This window comes from Amblyomma americanum, chromosome 1 (assembly GCF_052857255.1).
Source record: "Amblyomma americanum isolate KBUSLIRL-KWMA chromosome 1, ASM5285725v1, whole genome shotgun sequence".
Classification (NCBI taxonomy): domain Eukaryota; kingdom Metazoa; phylum Arthropoda; class Arachnida; order Ixodida; family Ixodidae; genus Amblyomma; species Amblyomma americanum.
In genome coordinates this window covers 387,455,464-387,478,679 of record NC_135497.1, presented here as the reverse complement: position 1 = coordinate 387,478,679, position 23,216 = coordinate 387,455,464, and the positions used below count along the sequence as shown (strand labels likewise).

The 23,216-nt window shown below is 46.8% G+C and overlaps 1 protein-coding gene across 1 annotated transcript in view; it reads right to left on the bottom strand.

Moving 5' to 3' along the window:
* Window positions 1–23,216, bottom strand: part of LOC144101761 (RYamide receptor-like) — a 318,561-nt gene that overhangs the window by 28,786 nt on the left and 266,559 nt on the right. The window contains exon 2 of the mRNA XM_077634945.1: window positions 13,192–13,384. Within this exon, the coding sequence (XP_077491071.1) occupies window positions 13,192–13,384 (193 nt within the window). The remainder of the gene's footprint in view (window positions 1–13,191; window positions 13,385–23,216) is intronic.

Here is a 23,216-nt window from a genome sequence, read left to right as displayed (position 1 = left end):
CAATGATTGCACTAGTATGTTTGCGTTTCAGTGCGAAAGCATTACTTCACTAGCAAAGCTGAAAAACTCAACGATGAGTGAAGTCTCAACCTTTGACCTTGAACTTTGAAGCTAGACCTTGAACTTTGGCTTTGATCTTGCGTGCGGTGGCCTTTGAGGCGCTGTTGCCTCAAGTGGTTTCGCACGTCCAACTCGGTTTAACTACGTTAAAACCCTGCCATTTTTTCTCTTTTAGGACTAACCGAATTGCAGACTTGAAAACAATGTCCACGCAGAGCAAATTCCTTGAAAATACAGCAGCTCTAGTCTTTGATTATCAAAAATGTAGGAGTAAAGTTGGTCATTGACAGAAACAAGATGTCAAGTCAAAACAGCCTCAGCATTGTATCCATTTGCTCTTCGGTCGTAATTGCCAAATGAGGGAACTGTTCTTTTTGTTTGTTCGATGCCAAATGTGCGCAGGCTAGCTCATAGCTTCGAATGTTACAAAATTTTATTATTGCTGAAAATGTATATATTTAAGGGCTATGTACCAAAGGAATCAGAAGCAAACTCTGCTGGTTTCCAAAGATACCGGCAGTTAGCTCATCTTCAATGCTCGCGGATACCCCTTTCTGAACCTATGTCTTGTGACACAAGTGCCGAGTATGACGGAGAAAATGCCGCCTTTACCCACCGGCCCAAGACAATGCCTAGAATCTTCTTTTTCGACCTCATTTTTTACGCGCACGTTTTGGCGCACAAGATCATTAACTGTACATTTTAGCAGTGTTAAATCGAAAGTTGTACTGTCCGCCGCCAAAAATTTCGGGATCTTTGATGCGTGGCGGAGCGAAGCAAAACTAAAACCCCTTGATAATATAAAGCACCGACACTCTCCTCCACGCGGCGCTTTCCTCCTCGTTTCTCCTCGCGCGCCGGTTGCCAACGCTGCGCATAGCACGCTTGTTCGCCCAGGCGCCCTTAGGCCATCCGCAGCATTGAATGCTGGCGCGTGTTTTGGAACTGGCTAGGGGCTTCACTGAGGGAGCAAATCTTCATAGATGGTGGTAAAAGCGTTGGTAATGCTGTAAGTTACTTTGTGGGTAGTTTTCGTTTCTGTTTATGCCGTCTGAATAGGACGTTCATATGCCAAACAAATTTCTTTGTGGATTAATAGGCGTTGAAGTACGTGTATCGAACTTAGTATTGCAGATGGCAATAGGTATCTGTTTTAGGATTTGTTGAGTCCGCGCGGCCATATAAAGCGCTTGTATTATGTTTGGCAGGCCTTATGGCCTTATGATACAATAATCGCGAGTGTTCGGTTTCCTAATGTGAACGCGGCTCTAGTGAATTGCATCTGAACCATATGACAGAATGGATTACAGGACAGTGTCAGCGACGCCGACAACCAGTCATTGACCTCAATAATAGGAGCTGGCATACATGACCTGCTGAATTTTAATGCGAGATTGTTTTTGTGGACCGTCGAGCGGAAAAACCGGCGCCGTGCGTTTAATGACGTTGGTTGAGTGCGTTGATACCATGGCGAGTGTGATGTGATGCATAGTGAGAAGCTTAATGGCAGGGCTGATTAACAGTGCATATGTAATGAGTGAATTACTACTGACTGCTAATTATTGGCTGTCAATTTCTTAAGCGTAATTGGTGAATAAAACCAGCCAGAATGCCAATGCACTGAATGTAAATGAAATTATTAGTACTTGAGTTGGAGAAGTCACAGTTGTGACCCCTAATTAGTGAATAAAACGGCTAGAAATGCCCCGTGTTAAAGGACGAAATGGTAGTACTTAATTACCGACCCCTAATTAGTGAGAAGTAATTAGTGAATTAAATGTTCAAAATGTTCTGAATGTAATTAAATGAACAGTACCTGAACTGGACGTAGGAAAGGGCTAAATAGTAACACCTAATTACCAACCCCTAATTATTTAGAATCAATTAGTGAATGAAACGGCTAAAAATGCTCCGAGTGTAATCAAATGGACAATACCTGAACTGGGGGTAGTAAAGGACTTAATCATCATCATCATCATCAGCCTGACTACGCCCACGGCAGGGCAAAGGCCTCCCCCATGCCTCTCCAATTAACCCGGTCCTTTGCCAGCTGCACCCACCCTATGCCTGCAAATTTCTTAATCTAGTGACACCTAATTTCCAACCCCTAATTAGTGAGAAGTAATTAGTGAATAAAATAACCAAAAATGCTGCAAATGTCAAATTGACAGTTCTTGAACTCGACGTAATAAATTACCAAATGATAGTACAAAATTAATGACCACGATATTGTGAATAGTAATTATCGACTTCAATAACCAAAAAATTCCTAATGTAAACAAATTAACAGTGCTTTAACTGGAGGTAGTAAATGACTAAATAGTGGCGCCTAATTATTGACCCTTATTAGCGAAACTAATGAATGAGCGGACTTGAACTGCAGGCCACTGTGCACTGATGACTGAATTTTAGGAGCGGCTCGGCCAAATTTGGGAGCGACCATCGAACTGGGCGTGGTCCATTATACTTCAATACACCAATCTTGCCTCACTCAATTTTTGGGTGACCGGTGCCGAATTCTGGGGGCGGCACAGTTCTAATTTCGTAGTAACCATCCAACTGGGCGTTTTTGTTATACGTGTATATAAATTTTAGTACATTTTGGTCAAGGTCAATTTTTGGGTGAACCATGCTGAATTTCGGAGGTGGCCCAGGCCATCAAAGTTCAAGTCATGGTCGGGTCATGACTGACCCTGGTTGTGTCTGTCATGAATAGGCAGTGTCATGGCTATGCCTGGCAAAATGTTATAGTGTTCCTATGCAACTGTTGCTATGCGGCTGCTTTACAAGTAAGCAAGAAAAGATTTTGCTCGGGGTAGCAGCCTCCGAATTTGTGCTTCTCACCAAAAAACGAACAGAAATGCTTTCACGACCTGAGCGGAAGGCTCCCAGTCACTGCATAGTAGTAGGTATTTAATTAAAGCATCCGCGATCACACTGCGACTCTGTCAACAAAGCCTATAACACAGCCAAAAGCAAATTGCAATCACCACCCACTAATACATGGCGTAGTATTGAAAGCTAATGCAACAATATGAGAAGTACAACGTGGAATAGCTAGCGCTGATCATCCCTTAATGTAAGGGATGCAGATATCGGAGAACAAGATTTAAATAACGCATCTGTAAGGCACTATTTGCGTTTCAGTAAAAAAAGAAAACGACTTCTACCATGTTCAGGAAACGAGTGCTCAAGCTCATCTATTCAAATGCTTGCTGTTCACAGCACTAATCAATATCTATGGTGCTGCCAGGCTGTTCGTTGTCAGAACAAAGTCCTTTCTGCGAGTGTTGTGAAGCCGCTGCATCCCCAGAATCCATCGCGCTTTCCTTGCGGGATCGTAAAAAAGGCGAAGCCATCCTCACGCATATTACTGCAGTGTAATGCACAGAAGCGCGGCATAACGCGAGCGCGCAGCACAGAAACCAATGCTTGCTACGTCCGCTGCGCCCAGGCAAGGCTAAAAATGGCGCGAGCGGAAAAGAAAATCAAAAGCAAAAACGCAAGTGGCGCGCGTTTCCGTGGGCAACGGCAGGGAGACCAATCGGCGTGAAGCAAAACCCGGCGCGCAGCCAATGCCTGGGGCCCGTTAGTGCAGAGGCGAGGAGGAAGCGAGGAGGTCACGCGGCGGCGGCGAAGTTCTAAGAGTTGCCGTACTTTCAAATTATCAAGGGACTTTAAGCAAAACTGCGATGCTGCGTCATCTGCCGTCACGGAGCGTGGTGTCGAGGCTCACGGCACGCTTGATGCGGCAGTATACTTTTTTTTTTTGAAGCGATGTTTATTGTCTCAGGGCATAAAAAACAATGAAGTGAGAGATTAGTAAGATGCTTAAATAAATGAAGAAAGGTGGGCTGATTTGATGAAATCAAGAAGTGAGCGATGATATGGACCCTGTGTCCAGGCAATATAGCAATCCGAATTGTCCGGTGAGAGTCCCACTGCCGCCAGGTGCCGAATTCTCGTCGGCTTCAGCGCCGGGCAGTCCCACAACAGGTGGTGGATATCCGCCTCACTGTCTCTGTTCTTGCAGACTGGACACCCGGGGCGGGGATATAAATTTTTTAAATGCAGCCACTTGCTTGTCACAGCTGGAATTAGGGCAACCCCAACCCGTATCCTCCGAAGCGCAACCTCCTCTGCACGGGTAAGACATGGGGGAGGGTTACCGCACACGGAGGGATTAAAGCATGTGTGCGGCGCCGGAGGTGTTCCTTTCTTGTTAAAAGGAGGATGATGTCATCCAGAGTGAGGAACGAGGCAAAGACGAGGTTGGGGTCGAAAGGCGGGTGTGGAGTTCGCTGACCTTTCTGCGAACTCGTTGGTCTTGTGTTCTCAAGGAAGGCCGCGCCAGCGGGGTCGGAAGTCCCCAACAAAGGGGCCCGTCCCATCCCTGCCTCCCCTTTGTGCAGCGGACGTCCTCGTTTACGCCGCGCCGTCACGGGGATGACCCGCCGGGAAAAACGCTAACCAAGTACAGCTGACGACATGTGGTTGTTAAGGGGTGGACGAGGTTTCGGGGGCGCACGAGATATTAGCCGAGTGACCGAAACCCACTATTCCTGTAACGACTGTCTACTTCCCTTAACGACTGTGTTCTCTTTGTTGCTGTCAACAACCTGAGTCATCGCCTCGTCGGCACATGTTTCTAGCGTCTGTGGTGCCGTGGGTGGCGTGGGGAACGGAAGTCGCATTTGTGTTGTTTGTCTATTTGATTGCAACCTCTCCTTTCCCAAATGTTTAATCAGTACTTTTTCCCCAATCTCTGATCAGCGGGCGGACCTTGTTTTCCTTTCCCTAACAACATTGGCGAGATGGGTCGTTTGTTATCTTATTGGTTGCTGTCCCCGCTAAGGGCGGAGACAGAGGGTTTAAAACCAAGCGCTCTGGGTTGAGCGGAGGCTGAATTCGTCTGATCCACGATTTAGTCATGTAAATAGTTTTCTCCTTGCTTTGTTTCTTCTCGTTTTTTTACCTATGTTGTAAATAAATAGTTAACCTTCTCCTTTCCTTGAGTAATGTGAATGTTTGCGAGTAGAACCACCGGGTCATCAAGAAACCCTGATTTCATCATCAAGTAATTTCCTCTCATCGCCACCGGAAGGGGAAACTCAACTGGCGCAGTCGACAGGATCGCAACTTCTTTCTACTCAAGGCATTGGACGGAAGGTGAGAAGAACAAGTCGGTGGACAAGCTTTTTGCCCTAAAGGAGAAAACGTGAAGCTGCGTCGCAAGACTGACGTCGAAAGCTTCAGGATCACGGGTCGAGTTCGAGAGGACGTCGGAGGCTCAAGTCAGCTAGGAGCTGAAGGAGCCGGGCAACAACAAGCCATCGAGGGTTCGAGTCAGCGAGCTGCTGAAAAGTAACCAGGCGACCAAGTCAAGCCAGTCAAACAAGGCAGAAGAAGTCAGCGAGCTGCTGAGAGATCCAGAGCTCAAGTCGTCCGCATCGAGGAGCCTGTCGTCATCACGGAGGACGACGAGATCACCGGGGCAGAGAGCAACCAGGAAGGTAGGAGACCTTTCTGCTTTCTCCAAATTCACCATGTCGGTGTAGTGTTTAGTGCTAGAAACGATAGCACGGAAAACGGAGATGGCTGCCGTACGGTATGATCAGGAGGGCAGGATGCAACGTGTTGAGCAGGAGGAGGCTGAACAGCTGACTGAAATTGAAAATTTGAAACTCCAAATTGAGCTAGAAAAGAAAAAACTTGCACAGATGCAATTAAAATTAAGACAGGAGGCGAAAGTCGATAGCGAGGTCTTATTCGCAGCAGTTCAATGTTTTAACTGCATGAAATTTGGGCATTCGATGATTGAGTGTCCGAAAAAACAGGAACAAGATATTCCCGCGGTGAGAAGAGAGATGTGCGAGCTAGTATCTCATGTGGAGATACCGGCGCCTGATAAACCAAGCTCCCAGTCGGAGATGGCTGTTGATAAGGTCAGTCAACCAGATAGGGTTGACGATCTGGCATGCCGCAACTTGGAATCCGAAGGTCAAAATTCTGAAGCCTGTGTGGATTCAGGGAACGAAATAATAAAACGGGAATGTGTATTTCTCCAAAGAGCACAAGCTGATCTAACGCTGTGTGCCGTGCCAGAACAGATCGCCGAAGGCAGAGAGGCGTTAGAAACTTCTGTGAAGCACGCGCTGTCAGAGCGAGCATATATAGAGCTGACCCAGGAGGCGCAGGAGTGGACTTCTCGTGAACAAGAGTTGAACATTGTGCAAGAGCAGGTCGGAGCTAACTCTGAAGCGGCGGGAACGCGCGAGGAAGAGGTAAATCAGGATATGATAGCGGGCACACTCCTTGCAGGTGACGGTAGGCTGGCTGCCAAAGATGAGTTGGTTAGCCAGCTGGAGCTGACACTGTGCGCAGTGACAGCAGATGTAGCTGCAGGTGTAGGGAAGTTGATAACACTTGAGACGCCCGCGCTGCTGGAGCAGCCAGAAAAGGTGAAGCTGCAGGAAGAAAATGAGAAAGCTAATTTGAAAGAACACTTCATAATACCGCGCGAATCTGTTAGCGACAAACCCGAGGCTTCAGTAGAGCTTCAAGCAGATCCGGAACCAGCAAATGTTCCTGCAGCAGATTGGGAGTTAACAGGAACAGCGGCGAGTTTCACAGCAGATAGGGAACTGGGGGATTCGGATACTGCACCCATCCCTGCAAGCTTAAACATGGAGCATAAGACCTCATTACCAGAAGAGCGGGAGCAAGCTGGTCAAGGTAAATGGGAGAAAAGAATGCTTAAGGGCATGGTTTTCTTTGAAGAGAATGCCGGCTGCCAGCCGTACAGGGAGCTAGCGCTACCTGAAGAGCGATGTAAAACTGCATGTGAAGTAGCCGGTGACAGGCCTATCCCAACTGTGAAATTCAAAGAGGCAGAGAACGCAGACACGATGGCAGCAGCAATCTTGGTAGAACACAGGGAGCTGGTGAGCTTTGTTGCTTTTGATGAAAACGACGATGTAGACCCGATAACGGAGGTAGCCTTCACAACCGGCGCCGTGCCGGATAAATTGGAATTTTGGTCCAATCTTGTGGACAAAGCTAAAAAGAAACATAAGCTTCTGTTTCGAGATGTAGGCGGCTAGAAATCATTTCTGCCAATCTAGTGCACCGATCTGACATGGTGACTTCAGGAATGTGCAGATTGGTGTCCTAACCTTGTGTGCACGGAACGAATTGAGGCTGTGTATGTGTGTGCGCAGTGCTGCTTGGAGCCTTGTGGCCGGACTTTAATGTCACACTGACAGCAAGTGTCCGCGTGACATTCTTGGTTGGGAGGTGTGGAGTTCGCTGACCCTTCTGCGAACTCGTTGGTCTTGTGTTCTCAAGGAAGGCCGCGCCAGCGGGGTCGGAAGTCCCCAACAAAGGGGCCCGTCCCGTCCCTGCCTCCCCTTTGTGCAGCGGACGTCCTCGTTTACGCCGCGCCGTCACGGGGATGACCCGCCGGGAAAAACGCGAACCAAGTACAGCTGACGACATGTGGTTGTTAAGGGGTGGACGAGGTTTCGGGGGCGACGAGATATTAGCCGAGTGACCGGAAACCCACTATTCCTGTAACGACTGTCTACTTCCCTTAACGACTGTGTTCTCTTTGTTGCTGTCAACAACCTGAGTCATCGCCTCGTCGGCACATGTTTCTAGCGTCTGTGGTGCCGTGGGTGGCGTGGGGAACGAAAGTAGCATTTGTGTTGTTTGTCTATTTGATTGCAACCTCTCCTTTCCCAAATGTTTAATCAGTACTTTTTCCCCAATCTCTGATCAGTGGGCGGACCTTGTTTTCCTTTCCCTAACCACTGATTGGCGAGATGGGTCGTTTGTTATCTTATTGGTTGCTGTCCCCGCTAAGGGCGGAGACAGAGGGTTTAAAACCAAGCGCTCTGGGTTGAGCGGAGGCTGAATTCGTCTGATCCACGATTTAGTCATGTAAATAGTTTTCTCCTTGCTTTGTTTCTTCTCGTTTTTTTACCTATGTTGTAAATAAATAGTTAACCTTCTCCTTTCCTTGAGTAATGCGAATGTTTGCGAGTAGAACCACCGGGTCATCAAGAAACCCCGATTTCATCATCAAGTAGTTTCCTCTCATCGCCACCGGAAGGGGAAACTCAACTGCGGGTCGCAGAATCTTCGCGGCTTTGTGGGCTCAGGAGGTCACGCGGGACCCACTCAATACAGATTTGCTGCGGGATGCGTGCCGCTAGACGATGCATGTATTGGCAGATTTCTGTGGTGCGACTGACTCGTCGTAGTAGGCGTGTGACGTGAAGGGCGTCGGTGCGAATGACAATGCGGGCCGTGGGTAGCATTGGAACGGCGGCCACAGAGCAAAGTGCCTCCTGAACCGCAAGCATCTCCGCATATACTGAGGAAGGATGTTCTGAGAGGCGAAACCTTGACGTTTTGTTCAGAGCAGGCTTGCAAGGACAGTAAACTGCCGTTGTTGTTTCGCAGGCCTGGATGCTTGCGTCAACGTACATGACGATGGAGCCATGCGGCAGATTGGCGTCTTGCTCTTTAATTCGGACGCGAAACGACTATGCCGCGCGGGTAGATGATGGCCGACGTAGATCAGTTGGCTTGTTGTCGCTTAGCTGCCCAAAACGCCAAGGAGGAAGAACTGGCGGGGGCGGCTGTAGAATGGAGTGCGATGAAGCATATGCCCTTAGTGCACACCTTGCGTGTGTAAGGCTTGACTTAAGGCGGCGAGCATCGTGTCGTAGCTGTGCTAGCTCATCTAGTGTATTCAGCTGCGCATGTTCTTGGAGCGGATGGTAGAAACCATGGTGCTCAAGTAACCACGACAGTCGTGTGGCAAGCATTTATTCGGTAAGCTTGCATAAAGTTGGCGTAAGCGATATAGGCCGGAAATTTCCGATGTGTGTCGGCGGCTTCCCCGGCTTTGGTATGGGGATCACAATAGCCGATTTCCAGGTTTCCGGTACGACGCCTTCTATCCATACCTTGTTAATGGTGGCGAGGAGTTGAGGCAGTACAGCGGAACATAAGTTCTTTTAAACCTCGTACGGAATGGAGTCCGGACCAGGCGCAGTCTTCCGAAGGGCCTCGTCTGTTGCTGCAAGCAACTCGGGCATTGAAAGTGGGCTTGCAATTCCCCCGGCGTCGGCTGTAGATGGGAGCTTATCGACATATGCTGGAATGGCAGCCAAGGGGGCTCCTATGACCCTTGAAGGCAACTCATCATACTTGGGGACACACTTCCGCGCAGCCTCTCTGGCGAAATCATCCGCAGCTAAGTTAACTGCGAAGCATGCTGTGGCCGCTGCGTCAGGACGAAGGGAACCGTGTTCCATTGCACGAAATGTTCGCCAGACAGCAGCATTCGATGATTTTGTCGAGACCTGCTCACACCACGCATGCCACTGCCGTCGCGAGAGATCGCGTTCATATCTGCGAGCCATGGCAGTAAAGTAATTCAGCCTTGTCCGTGCTTGCGCAGAAGTCGGGTCTTGGGAAGCTGCAATCTCCGCTTGCCGGCGAGCCGCCCACAGGTTAAGCAGACCCACATCCGGCGCCGGGCGATTCACGTCCGTCCAGGTGACAGCAGTAGCCTTATTCAGTGCAATTTGTATGCAGTCCACAAGTAGCGTAGATGATTGCATAGAGAGATCTTCGACGGTGGTGCGAAACGCGTCCCAATTGACCACAGAACACCTACGGCGTAATGGGCGGGCCCTTGATGGATGGATACCGATGAGGATAGGATGGTGGTCACTACCCCAGCAGCCTGGCTCCAGGTGCCACGATAGAGTCCCGGGTCCTGACCACCACTAAAGGTCTGGAGCATATGTTGGACTGCGAGCATGGCGCAAAGTCCGCGTTGCTGAATCGGATGGTTGAGTAAAACAAACAGGGTATCCGCGAATGCATCCCGCACACGCCTGCCACGGGGGCTTGAAGTGGGGTGCTCCCAGTTCGGATGAGGGGCGTTAACGTCCCCACCGACTAAAACAGGCCACCCTGGATGCTGTCGTCGTAGAGTTAATAACGACCCCAGAATAATGCGGGAGGGAGCTCCACCGGCGGGTCTTACATAGTATGACACGACCACAACAGCTGCCTTGGGAGGCTTCACAGTCACTGCGACTACCTCTTGATAAGAGGTGCACCAGTTTTCTAGAGGGAGGCGAACTTGAGGAAAACGCACATCAACGTATACCGCCACCTTTCCCGGAGGGGCATCAGTGTGCACACGACGGTCGTTCATTGAAGGAGACATGTATCCATCAAAGTACGGAATGGATGGCAAGACATTGGTCTCCTGCAGTAGCAGGGCCCACACCTTGAACTTGTTCATGCGAAGTCGAGATTTAAGCTCTCCCAGCTTTGTGGAGAGGCATCTGCAGTTCCATTGGAGCACACCACAACTACGCGTACTTGCCATTTTCGATTAGGCTTCCAAGCGTTGTAATAGTACTGATGTCAGGTTGGATAACTGGTTTACCATAAATCGGAGGAGGGTTGTTGTTGGAGGAGGGATCCTGCAGTGCTGCAGAAGACCTGGTAAAGTCGGCGAAAAACGCATGAGTGCTAGACGTAGTTGAAGGCGCTGCAGCATTGATTGGCGTGGAGTGGGATACCACTGGTTGCCTACGGCGAGCAAGCAGTTCACGGCGTTGCCGTAGCTTAGAGACCTCGCCTAAAAGGCGTGCAATTTCGTCGTCAACTGCTGCCATGTCCTCACGCAGAGGTTCCAGTATGATGTGCTTTGTGTAGCTTGAAGGCGACGGCGATCCTTGCGCACTTTATCACTGTACGACTGTTGGGCAGGGGCTGCAGGTGGATTGGGCGCAGAAAGCTCCGGCCAGTCGTCTTCATCCCACTGAAGAGCCGCAAACCTGCTGGATGTCTGTATCGGGGCTCTGTTTTCATTATGAGGCACTTGCTTACGGATCCCACGCTGAACCTTCTCAGTTGCTTTCTGTTTTGTTTGGCAACTTGGGGAGGTGATCTCGTGGTCGTCAGTCTTGCAAAGTCCGCAACGGTAAGACGGTGTGCCTTTTGGCCGAGCCTCATCTTGCGTTGCAAAAGGGCATGATCGGCGCATGTGACCAGGTCTGAAACAGATGTAACAATAGATAGCACTCGGTTTGTAAGGGCCAGGCCCAAGACTACAGCCATAGTAGTAAAGGCGTTCTGGGAGAGTTGGTGGGCCCTGTAGAGGAACGATGTACGAGCGCCCCTTTCCATATACCGCGCTTGGATGACACAGTGGGTTGGACAGCACAGCTCACGCTGGAGGGTCCTCTGGTCGTCGGCAATGTCGACGTTGTAAACAACACAGCGTTGTAGGTGCGAACCTTCTGATAGGTACACCTGAACCGGCACCGAGATCTCGCTTGTAATCGATATGCACTTGAGTGTTTGCAGACGCTCGACAGCAGCCAAAGTCGGGAGCCACACAGCGATGGTATTAGATTTCGTTCTAGACGTGAAACCACGAAAACCTTTGGTCCCAAGACACGCGTCCAGGTTCGCCTGAAGAATCCTGTTCGGAATGTCTGCTAGGCTTTTGGCTGCCAGAGCTTTAATGGCCACTTTATACGATACCGATCCCGATGTCGGCGCAGCCACCTGGTTGGCATACGCTGGGCAGGAACGCTTGCCCTGTGAGCTGCAGTTGGCAGAAGACGAATCCTGTGCAGTGTCCCGTGATGGGCGCTTTTGAGAACTGCAGGAAGCCGGTAGCACGGATGGAGGTGCTGAAGACAGGTCCATTGGAGAGCTCTCCTCCTTACGCTGCACGGATGAAGCCCCATTCAGCAGTGGAGGCTGGGCAGCCATTGCCGAGTTCCGCCCAGAGGGCAGATCGGTCACAGGCTGAGGTGCATTTGGAGAAGGCGGGATGTGCGCTGCCGCTGATGGACCGGGAGCAGTGACCGACGCCGGCGAAGTCTTGCGCGTCTCAAGCAACGTCTCTCTCGGTGAGGTCTCTGGTGTGAGGTCAAGAAGGAAGTGGAACCTCGACATAAGCACAACATCGCCGAGTCACTCGCTGGGAAGGGACACGGGATTTTCCTTCCCTTGCAAGCTCGGGCGTTAGTGCCAAACGGTGATCGTTCCTGGCCCTCGTACGGCGGGGGGCCACAAGAAACAAGATAGACGTTTCGAGAAATTTATAGACATTTTGCTCCCTCCTGCACGCACGTGTCTGTAGGGTGCCGCTAACTCATGGGTCCTGCAGTATCGGTTAGATGGGAAGATGCATTAATGATCACCCCACAATAATATTCGTTTCTAAATGCCAAGTCATCCGCACTTGTCTTGCATTCCTTTTGTTTCTTTGTGTTACTGTGCTCCTGACATAGACTCAAATGGGCTCAGTAAATTTTTCCACTTGATAGCTCCCACACTCGTCTCGGTTCTTCGCCATTGTTTCCTCTGTCGCTGTGTTTTTTGCTCACATTCATAATTGTGTTTTGTTGCGCACACCTTCAGGCACATCGGGGATAAATGCAGCATGCTATAAAACTTGCTGATTTGATTTCCACCGCTTCGCTTAAATACCACGAAGCGCATGAACCAGTGGCTTAGCCAAGCAATTTTTTTCATAGCGATGCTCAGAGTGTATTTACAATTTGGTGTTAATTTCAGTTATATTAGCGCTGTAAGGAAGAAAAGTGAAAAAAAAACGGTAGGGGGTGGCTGTTATGCGCGGCCAATAGAAACCGGAGTACATATTCACATTGCTCAATTATTAGTCCTTGCAATGAAAATAAACGCTACCGCTCGCGACTGTAACTTGGTACCGTCAATTGCTGTGTTAGAGCTGGCGGCCTTAGCTTTCAGATGAGTGGATTTTCTTGGCCGTTTGCGCCGAGGACGTCGAAATATTCTGAGGTTTCGATTTGAGACACAGTGGCGAGGTAAGGAACAGAAACCTATTAACCGGGAAGGAAGCTGAGCTTTGGAGTTGTAGTATTTACATATTTTTTATGTATAGTTGTATACACAATTTGTTATTTATTTCTATATTTCCTGATTCCTTGCAATGGCTGCATACATGAGACATTATTTAGGCAGGAGGCTTTTAAGACTATGCATTATATACATCCCGAGCGGTTCGCACGAGATGTAAGAACTTGTGTGACTGCATACCTTCCCGGCGTTGACCTCCCAGTCCTCGGTGCAGTCGTAGTAGGTGTCCCCGGCCCAGGTGAACTCTTTTGCGCGGCCGTTGACAAGCTGCAAGCTGGAGAGCATGCCAGCGACCAACCAGATGGCGAGAATGATGTGCGGGCCCCGTCGTCGGGTCCACCGGAAGCTGAGCGGATACATGATGGCGTAGTACCTGCATCAACGGGCGGGACAACGGAAAGGATGCAATGTAGTGTGCTTGATTCGTTGTTATTTGCACACACATATGTAGTGGCTTGCTTACAGACGCCTAGATTGCGTGAGAGTATGAAGACGGTTATTCAGTTTATTCCTTTTGTCCTACGGCCTTTCGCAGATGAACTGTCATAATGAAGTCGCAAAAAAAGCAAGGCCATCGATCTCAAATAATATTCCGAAGAAAATGTGGGCTAGAAGATGTACCCTCTGCTTCAAAAGTTCTCATGTCAACAAGCCCTTGCCCGGGGGGGGGGGGGGGGGGGAGGGGGGGGTTGGTTGCGTGTAGCCGGCCAAATATTTAGCTGTAATGACTGTTGCATCGCTAAATGTACCTTGTAAAATGGTTCTTACGGTTAAACCGCTGGGTTATTGGTGCAGTAATTTGAGGCATTAGGTCCCATTTGGCGGTCTTTTTTTCTAATGTTATGCTTTATTGGAGTGACTGCCTCATTCAATCAAAATTAGTTAAAAATGTACATCGTCTGAAGAGACGAAGAGCAAAAACAAGCTGCATACGCAGCAGCGATTGTGCTCCACCTCGTTTCTTCAGGGTAAGCTATCACTCTAAACTGGAAGTTGCGGCAACGTTTTCCACGGTAGAGTGGTATTTCTTCGTAAGCTTCTGGTTTTGGCTCTTCGCCGCTGCATACGATGCTGATTTCCAATGAATTCTGATTGAATCATGCAAGTAGTACACTCAAGCATGATATAAAAAAAGAAGAGACCCACAAGGGCCACATCATCCGCCAAATTACGGCACGAATAAGCCATCGGATCAGCCGAGAGAAGCATTTTACTTGGTGCATTTATTCATGAAACTGTCAGAGCTTAAGATTTGGCTAGTGGTACATCTACGTAAAAGCTGCTTTAACTCATTGATGCCAACTAGACAGCGCTGTAGGGGGATTCCTCCTTGACGTATTTAATGGCAGAACCAGTGAATAACAATGCTTAATGCCCTGCCGTAGCGCCCCACGTCTACTGTGGTATGGAGCGATTTGCCACAGATCGCAGACGCAGCGAAAGTGTTTCAAGGAAAGCTGCAAATGGAATGACGTATTTTGTCCCAACAGAAGTTTGTGCGCATGTACTGGATATCGCTGTCAAAACATCGAGTTTTCTCTAAGGCTAGGAGCATTTGTTGAAAACGCTTAATGTCGGAGCTAGCCTGGAATGAAAATTTCTAGAAGGTGACTTTGCAATAAAATAGTAAATTCGCTATATTTTTATATGAAATAATAATATCGTTGGTATTAAACACACGTGATATCAAATTAATACTTGGTCCAAAATCTGCTTGAATATTATCTTTTTCCGTCCGCGTGCCTAATTAAGCAGCATTTTCATTTATATACTACCTTTTATAGAGACATATAAGACAATATCTCTTCTGGAGTCCAGAGAAATGCCAGTCTTTGGTGTTCAATATTCGATTTTTTATGGGGACGGCGTTCTTTCGGAAAAGAAGTTCCGGGGCTCTTAGGAAACATTCTGCGACAGCACGCCCGACCTGCGTCATTGCTTCGCGTTTACGCCACTATTTCGTGATGAAAAGCTTTTCTGTGATAAGCACTGGCGGCTGTGAAACCGAGCGGAAAAAGCATTCCGTCTTCATTAAGCCAACAGTGGTTATCTTGCTCAACACCAGCTTGAGCGGTTATCCTTGGCCTTCTATGAAGATACAAATGAAGGCTCGTTTTTATCGCATTAACTGCTCAGGAAGTTCTGTAGTTCGGGTTCTATGATCTGCTTTTCGCGCCGTTGCTGATACGATGACAATCTATTTTCTCAAGTTTTGAGTACTGCGTTTTGTGCGACAAATATTTTCTTATTTGAGAAGGTCAGTGGCAAGTGACAGCGTCAGTATTTCGTAGCATTTTATTACTGCCAGCTCATTTTCACTCACACTGTGTGCAGCGAGGACCACATATGTGAGACTAGCGGCCAAGTAGCGGTGAGTGAGAGAAATTCAAACAAGGAACCAGTGCGGTGGCAGGCGGAAAAGGTCGCTCTTTTTTTTTTGCATGTGATACTGGATTGAAAACAACCCGTGCTTCTGCCATGGATGCATGCAGGCTTCAGGCAATGAAGAATACGTACGCGGTTCGTACCATTACTTGAGCCAATGAAAATAGAAAGAACTGGACGAATGCAATAGAAATAGAATTGTTATATTTATATACGGTCCTTGCTTTCGATTTTATTAGGTTCCTCTTCGTCCGGTTACTTTTGTGAAGCTTCATTGGAAGGCGGAAACTGCCTCTCAATGTGTTCCTAATGTTGCTAAGAGATATTTCATGTCAGAGTGAATACTGTGCTACAAAGCAGCAGTAGCCGAAGACGCATGTAATTATGAACGTGGAAAATCCTCTGCGTTAGCATAATTTGCAGTAAAAGGGTAATTCCTTCCATTTCTAAAACATAGGTCTCAAAGGAAGGCATATGTGGATGCAGTTCAGTTGTTTCTATGGCCACTACTTCCCTTGCAAGCCAATAAACGCTGCTTCAACGCATGCACTGGGGCACCAGGTGGGTTGCACGACTACATATGGGCGAAGATATGGGAGGGGGGTGGGGAAGGCGTTTTTTTTTATCCTAACGTCTGTTTACAGTTAAGGACAAAGGCATGCACATACAGCGCAGCACAATGTGGCATGGTTGACTGAAATGGGTGCACCCAAAGAGCTCCGTTGGTGTTCGGTTTAAAGCTGTGAGGCACGCTCTCTCGTTTAAAAATTAGTCGAGCCTCAGCTTTACTTGACCCATAGCATGTGATTTATGAGGTCTCCATCTCTCTCAAAATGAGAATTTGCATAGCACCGCGGAGCCATGAGAGTGGGTCGTGCAAGTTTGAAACACTACATAAATCAGGTTGAAAGTACAGCCTTTGTCAAAAATATACAGACCATAGGGCTTACTCCTAAGCTCTCTAGCGGAGCTCCTGCGGCACCCGCGGAAGTCCTAAGCTTTGTAGGCAAGAGGACGAGGGCTACTCTCGGCATCTAATGATTTGGAAACGCGTTACTGCACAATCAGGCACACTTCATGGCCTGACAGGAAACTTCGTAGTCTGGATATTGCCGATGAAGGCTTTAAATTTAAATGAAGCCTCTTACTATCAATACATTAGAATTCTTTCTTAACTGGACTAAAAATATGAAACACTTTAATACTTATTATGAGTCTGCATTACAATTCTTACCACTGAGTTTTGAAAAAAAATACATGCACAGAAGTGTGTAATTTACGGTGCGGTGTTCCCCACTAATACACCAAGCTCTCAGTTTTTCTTCCCAGAAATACATGAGTTTACCACGCCGTAGAATACGGAGATTTTTTAAAAAAAGAAAACGTGTCTATCTGTTGTCAATATGAAGGAGACAGTACATGTACGCCATAAAAAAATTACACTTTGAATTACTTTCGTTGGCGTGAACTGAGGTCCTGAATCGTAAGCACAAAAACAGAAAAAAATTACGGGATGATCAGACACCTGATCTGAAAGTTCTACGAAAGTAGTGGCATTTACCAACAAAGATTTCATTTTATTTTATTCTTATAAACCAGAAATGTGTACTATGCTGTTCGCACAGGTAGCTCTAATTACTAGCACATTCAGCCGCAGACGGGGAAGAGCTGAAGAAATAAAAATGCTGCACACAAGAGTACAGTCGTGAACCTCCATACGACCCCCGTTAATATGGACGTCTGGAAGTATAAGCAGTTTTTCTGAGTGGCGATTTTTCCAATGTATTCACGCCTCGTTAATATGGAAACTCGCGGTACGGACAATGGGCAGTATGGAAATGCACAGAGGCCTTGGAGCCCTTGTAGTTTTCCGGCATTAGTATAGGCAGCAATGAGGACAAAATCTTGACTGCCCTGATCAGTGCAGAAAAGTTAAATGATAGGATCTGTAATACTCCCCATGAAAAAAAAAAACTGTACAATGTGTCACAGAACTCGATATATTTTTATTAAAATCTACAGGGGCGGTAGCAGTATCACTTGGATTGGTCAGAAATGTTCATTTCTGCTTTCGGTTTGTAGTGAAATAAAGATGTACGCCATATCCATAAAAAAAAAAACTAAGCAGTTGCCTTGCACAGCTAAAGGAAATTATTATATCTCGCCACATAATACAGCATGTAAAAAAACTAGTAACAAAATGCTTCAAATATGCCATTATTCACAGATGTCGGCTGGCTTAGTGTATAGCTGTCACAGAGTTTGTTCTCTTGTTACACGACGAACAGTGTATCGATCGACATGTACAGTTCCCTCACTCCACACCAACACTCCGTAAGCCGCATGTAGCAGTCGTTAGCTGCCAGCTGCTCGCTAAGTGCGGCCACTTCGATCGGTGCCCGAGCAAGGTACTGCGCTTAAAATGTGTCGTGTTGGCGCCTTCTTGCGGCTTACTGTGTGGCACGCTCGCGTTCGTGCCACGGTCAGCTGCAGGTGGCTCCCCTAGCAACAGATTCAGAGAGGCACCTCTGAAAGTCAGCGAACGTCTTCTGGCTCTTCGAAAGGCAAGTTTGACTACAGAGACGCAGTTGCAGGAGTGAGTGAGTAAGGACGGACTCGAATTTCGTGCACCGGTTCAATGGACCTTCGTGCATAATAAATAGTGCAGTTTCATTACGGAAGTCTATAAGAGGACATACATATCGTTGTCACGGAATAGTAATAACCATGACCGACTTTATTGCACTATCAGCTGCACGACAATTCAAAACGGGCCTGTATAAGCTTTTGTAGGCTTGTGGGATTTGGTCCGGAAAATTGGTAATAAAGAGAAATGAGCAGAAAAAAATGTTTAGCAACAAATAATTGAACGCAGTAAAAAATCTACAGATTAACATGCTGCATGAAAACGAAGACTATTAGAACTAGAGAATGCAGAACTCTATAGCAAAATGAATGAATGAGTAAAGCCTTTATTGCAAGGGACGGATGGCACTCGACCGCTGTTAAGGAATTAGGAGGAGGCACGGGGCTGTAGGTGAAAAGGCAACTTCTAGTCGATAGTCTTCATAGCCTTCATAGCTGTGCGGCTTAACTCAGTCGGCCTCTCTTGCACTACTCGAAGCAGGCCGCTCTCACTACTGCATGCAGTGATGGCGTGTTGGGCTGCAGTGCTTGATCATTTCTGATGTCCTAGGGTGGTCATGTCGTCATGCGGTATGTACTGAATTTTTGAGTCTACCTCTCGAGAAAGATGGGCAGGTTCATATAAAATGTTTCCGATCAGCTCTACAGTGTTCTTGGCAGTGGGTGCATCTGTTGTTCATAGGCGCGTCGTGTCTGGCAAGAGACAACTTCTTAAGTATGTGCGGGTTGTGCGCAGCGTTTGCAATAACTTCGTTTAAGAAGATCTCCTGTGGCCAAGTGAGGTCTTCGTTAGTGTCAAGCACCGGCACTGGTGTTCCTTTCGATAACCGACGCCTACTGTCGGCTTTCATTTTGGTGCGAACGTAGTGCTTAAGTGTTCTGCCGGGGAGCCTTCATTGGACAGTTTTCGGTAGGGGTTTTGATCTACCGAGTTCAGCAGGAAGTTGGGGTGTGGGGCATTGTACGTTTGATAAAGCCCACCCGCTTGCGCGGCGGCCGCGTGCGTGGCGGCGTTTCCCTCGTCCGTGCCCGAGTGAACCTGCTTCCATATAATTTGGATGTCGGTTCTCACGTCCCGCACTCGTGCCAATCTCTTCCTGATGGCGTTAACCACCGCGTCCTCTGTCGTTGGTGCTGTCAGCTCTGCTTTCGTTGTGTATGAGTCAGCTAGGATTCGATAATTATGTGCAGTTCTCTGTTCCGCAATATCCCCTGTGGCGGTCGTAATGGTGTCGACGACTCCTCATATGGCAAGTAGCTACGAGTGTAGGATTGAGCCTCCAGGTAGGTGGCATCTGTGCTGGTCGTTGAGTTGCGGTACTGGAGCACAGACCTATACCATACCAACAGTTTGGTTTATATTTGCAGCGTCCGTGTGTTCGGCGGTCTCATCATTTCTGTTCTCCTTTCAAAAAAAAATTGGCGGCGGTTTAGCTTTGGTTAAACCTGGATGGACGCGATAGCTACAACTGGCCGAGTGGAACCTGCTCAGTTGGATTGCAAAGTGCCGCCGGCAGCTGCTCCGCACCACGTGACAACCACGTGACAGCGTGGCGACGCAGCCATGGGGTGGCGGCGCCGCCACCGCCATGGCGTCGCCCCGCTGAAGGCTCGAAACGCTACCGTAATCTATACCTATCGCACAAAACTTGCCAGCGACGGCGCTTCGCCTACTGATACGTCACTGGGGCCTTTGTCTGATCATCGGCGTCTCCCACGGTAACAGTCAGGGCAAGTCAGGGTACAAAGAGGACGCCGATCATCATCATTCTTTCTTGGACGTTTAAGGTCATTTTTGGCTAGAAGTTAGAATAACAGCTGCAATTTTCTTGGTGACCGACTAAGAAATAATGTGAGCACATGCTCTTGTTAGAGCGTCTGCGGAAAAATGGATCAGCAGTAAAAACACAGAAAAAAAACGAAGGTAACACGGGTCAATTTTCCAATTAAGCTATTAGTGAATGCCGAAATTATGGAGGATCGCACTCAAATGACATTGTGGCTAGGTAGCGAATTACATTCTTCAAATTACAATATGAAAAGGACTTCTTGAACGCATTAGTGCAGCCATGCAATTGCTGAAGTCTAACGAAATTGAGGAAGCGTCCTGACCTTCTATGAGGAGTGAGCTTAAGCACAATAAAAACTAGTAAACTACAACAAAAATTTTCCCTCTGTGTGGCAATATCTGGACGGCGAAATGTAATTTTATACTAGTAATGCTGCTTGCGAGAAGGCATGGCGCTGATGCAAAATTGTTTAAGCATGGGATGCACTTTAGTTGTGTAACTAAACTATATATGGAAGGCGGAGACCAGACCGAGGTTTTTCTAATATATCCAAATGATTTCGCGGTATCAAAAGTAAGTTTTGTGACACGCTCTTACCATGTGAGATTGTCGGTAGTTAAGCCTGCTATATCAATTTATGTTAACTTGGAAAAGGGAAGATGAATTCACAACATATGAGCAGCTGATGTTGGGCGCCTGTGTGACACTTGCATGAATGTGCATTTTAATACGCTGACCTTCATTGGCCAAGAAGTAAACCACAGTTCAGTTGAGTGTAAACAACTTGTAATTGTTATATATTATTAGCAGCACCAGGTATGGTCATTTGCGAAAGGACGAATGGCCTACTAATGTTGGAAGCAAAACCATTTATGAAGATTAGGAAGAGAATCATGCATTGCTTTAAAATTAACTGCTTTAGCAGTAAAAGTACATTCTCGGACTTAAGTAAACGCCCTTAAAAGAACTGAAGCCTAGTACAAAACTTTTATGAAAGAACTGAAGTCGAGGAATGTTCTTCGCGTTTAAACCACGCTGGTGAGTTATTAATGACGTTGTTTTACAGGAATATACCCACGTGCTAATTTCTTGGAAGAAATACTGACGTTTCGAGAATCTGATTAACGCGCGTGTTCTGTTCCTTACAGTTCAGTATTCTGTACACAAAGCTTCACTCCTGATGGCATGCATCATTTCCTTAGGGAATATATCTAAGAAATGGCTCGAATGAAATCTGTGGACCCCCAGTTATAGTCCTTTTTTCGCTTCCTGGCCATAAATATTTAGAGAAACTTTAGGAACTGGGCTCCCCTTTGCAGTTGACGGCATTCAGTTTCGCAATCTTCCGTCCTAATTAAAGGAGAAAAATAAAAAAATGGACAGTTAATTTTATATAAAGATTGTATTTACGTCCATTTCTCTCATGTAAATAGTGTTCCGTTTAGCATGCAATCCATCAAAAGCACCGATATATCTTTGACGACTTTCAAATGAAAAATCTCTAAAAATCTGCGAGAAGTAATGTGGTCAGCCCTAGTAAAAGGGCAAGAAAAAAGATAAAATTATAAGATGCGCATGGTCAACTACAGATTTGAAGAGGAAAGTTGAATTGTTCTTCGAAGACACTACACTCCTACACTCCCCGTTTTATTTAAAAAGTAAGTAAAATGGAAAAGGAATAACAAATATCAGGAATAAAGGTAATGCATACCTTTAGTTTGGCGCATGATAGCCTTAGATGCTTATGCGGCGCTGAACCCAACGCAACACAACAGAATAAAGGTAATGCGAAGCATGCAAAAGCAACGCTCCCGAAGGAGGAAGATTTGTATGTGGATTATGAAAACTGGAGAGCTTTTTTTCTCGTTGGCTGTTGGAACATTTATTATTTAAGGAGCAGTTTATAATGTCAAATGATTCAGTTTTAAGAGCCTCCAGAGCCGCATAAAACGACGGATTAGTAGAAAAAATAACTATCACCTGCATAATGGAATAAAGTACATCGAGAAACAACGAGACATAATCAAGAAGTAAAGAAAAATCAAGAGACACCAAACAGATGCCTGGAGTAGAGAAGCGTATGAAAAGTCTTTAGAACTACAGAATGAACTCCGACTTACCCGATTTGAAGAGAACTGCAAAGAGTTTTTGGCTGTACATAAGCGGGCACATGAATCCCATAACATCGTTTCGGAAAACGCACATCATGCCTGGCGGAATCAATGGTCGTACTTCATCTAAAAACAAAACGCAACCAGCCTAATATCAGCAAATGGATTTTTATTAACATCTGCAACTTTCTTCGTTAATGAGATTTTACCTTTACGTTGAAGAAATACCTATTTTTTTACCAAATGCTATTATTTCGAGCATATTTGCCCAAAACTTGAGATAGATCTTTCTCGAGAATCTGATATGCCAGTAAAATTAAAGTAAGCCTATAATATTTTATTGTTTATAACAAAACAACACAATTTAGGCGCCTCATTAATGCAACTTCTAATTTAACGCGAATAAAGCTGTAGTCTACGAAAACTTTCAGCATGTACAAAGGAACTGAGTTTAACATAGTTAAATTTCGCTAGGGACATAACCCATGCTAATGTTGTCAACTACCACCACTTTCTCCAAGCAAACACTCAAAATTTTACTGAAAAGATCTTTCGCCGCAATTGAGCAGGAGGAAAGAAGAAACTCTGGAATACATATTGACCCGAGAGCTCTACTGGGGCACGACCTCGTTGTTGTGTGCTCCAAACCATGAAGAATTTTCCTCTGTGGGTTGTGCGAGTTGAAAAGAGACAAACAACAACAACAATAAATCTTTCTGAGGAGAAACAAGAAGGTTACGACAGACTCGAGAAAAGAACGGACTGAGTTCATGCAAGCAAGCCGGTTAATTTCTAAAGCTTTGTTTACATATTTTTTGCCTTGACTGCCTAGAATTTCATCCAAATAAACAATTTTTTACTACATTTTACGCAGGCACTACCTATTACTGGAAAAGAAGAAACATTCCATAAAAAAGCAGCGCTGTGGAGCTCTAGTCAGGATAGCCTGTTTCGCGAAAACATGGAAGCGTGTTTAAGATCCGTGTTTCTGTGACCGCGTTTGCAACGCGTCTAAAGCGCCTCCTTTTCTTGGATCTCCTTCCAGATATTGTCCTAAATTTATGACAGATTTGGATTTCGCTTTTTTATGCCCTTCGCGGTTTCAGAAGAAACAATAGAGAGATTTCGCATAACGCGGTCCGCGTTCTTCTGCCGAGATCCACTTAGGCTCGGACCAACCTGCGCCTACGCACTGCCTGGTGTGAGCCCCTCGTGGTTATCTGCTGCGCATGCGCACACAGCTTTCTGTAGAAGCGGGTCGTGGCCGCGGGTC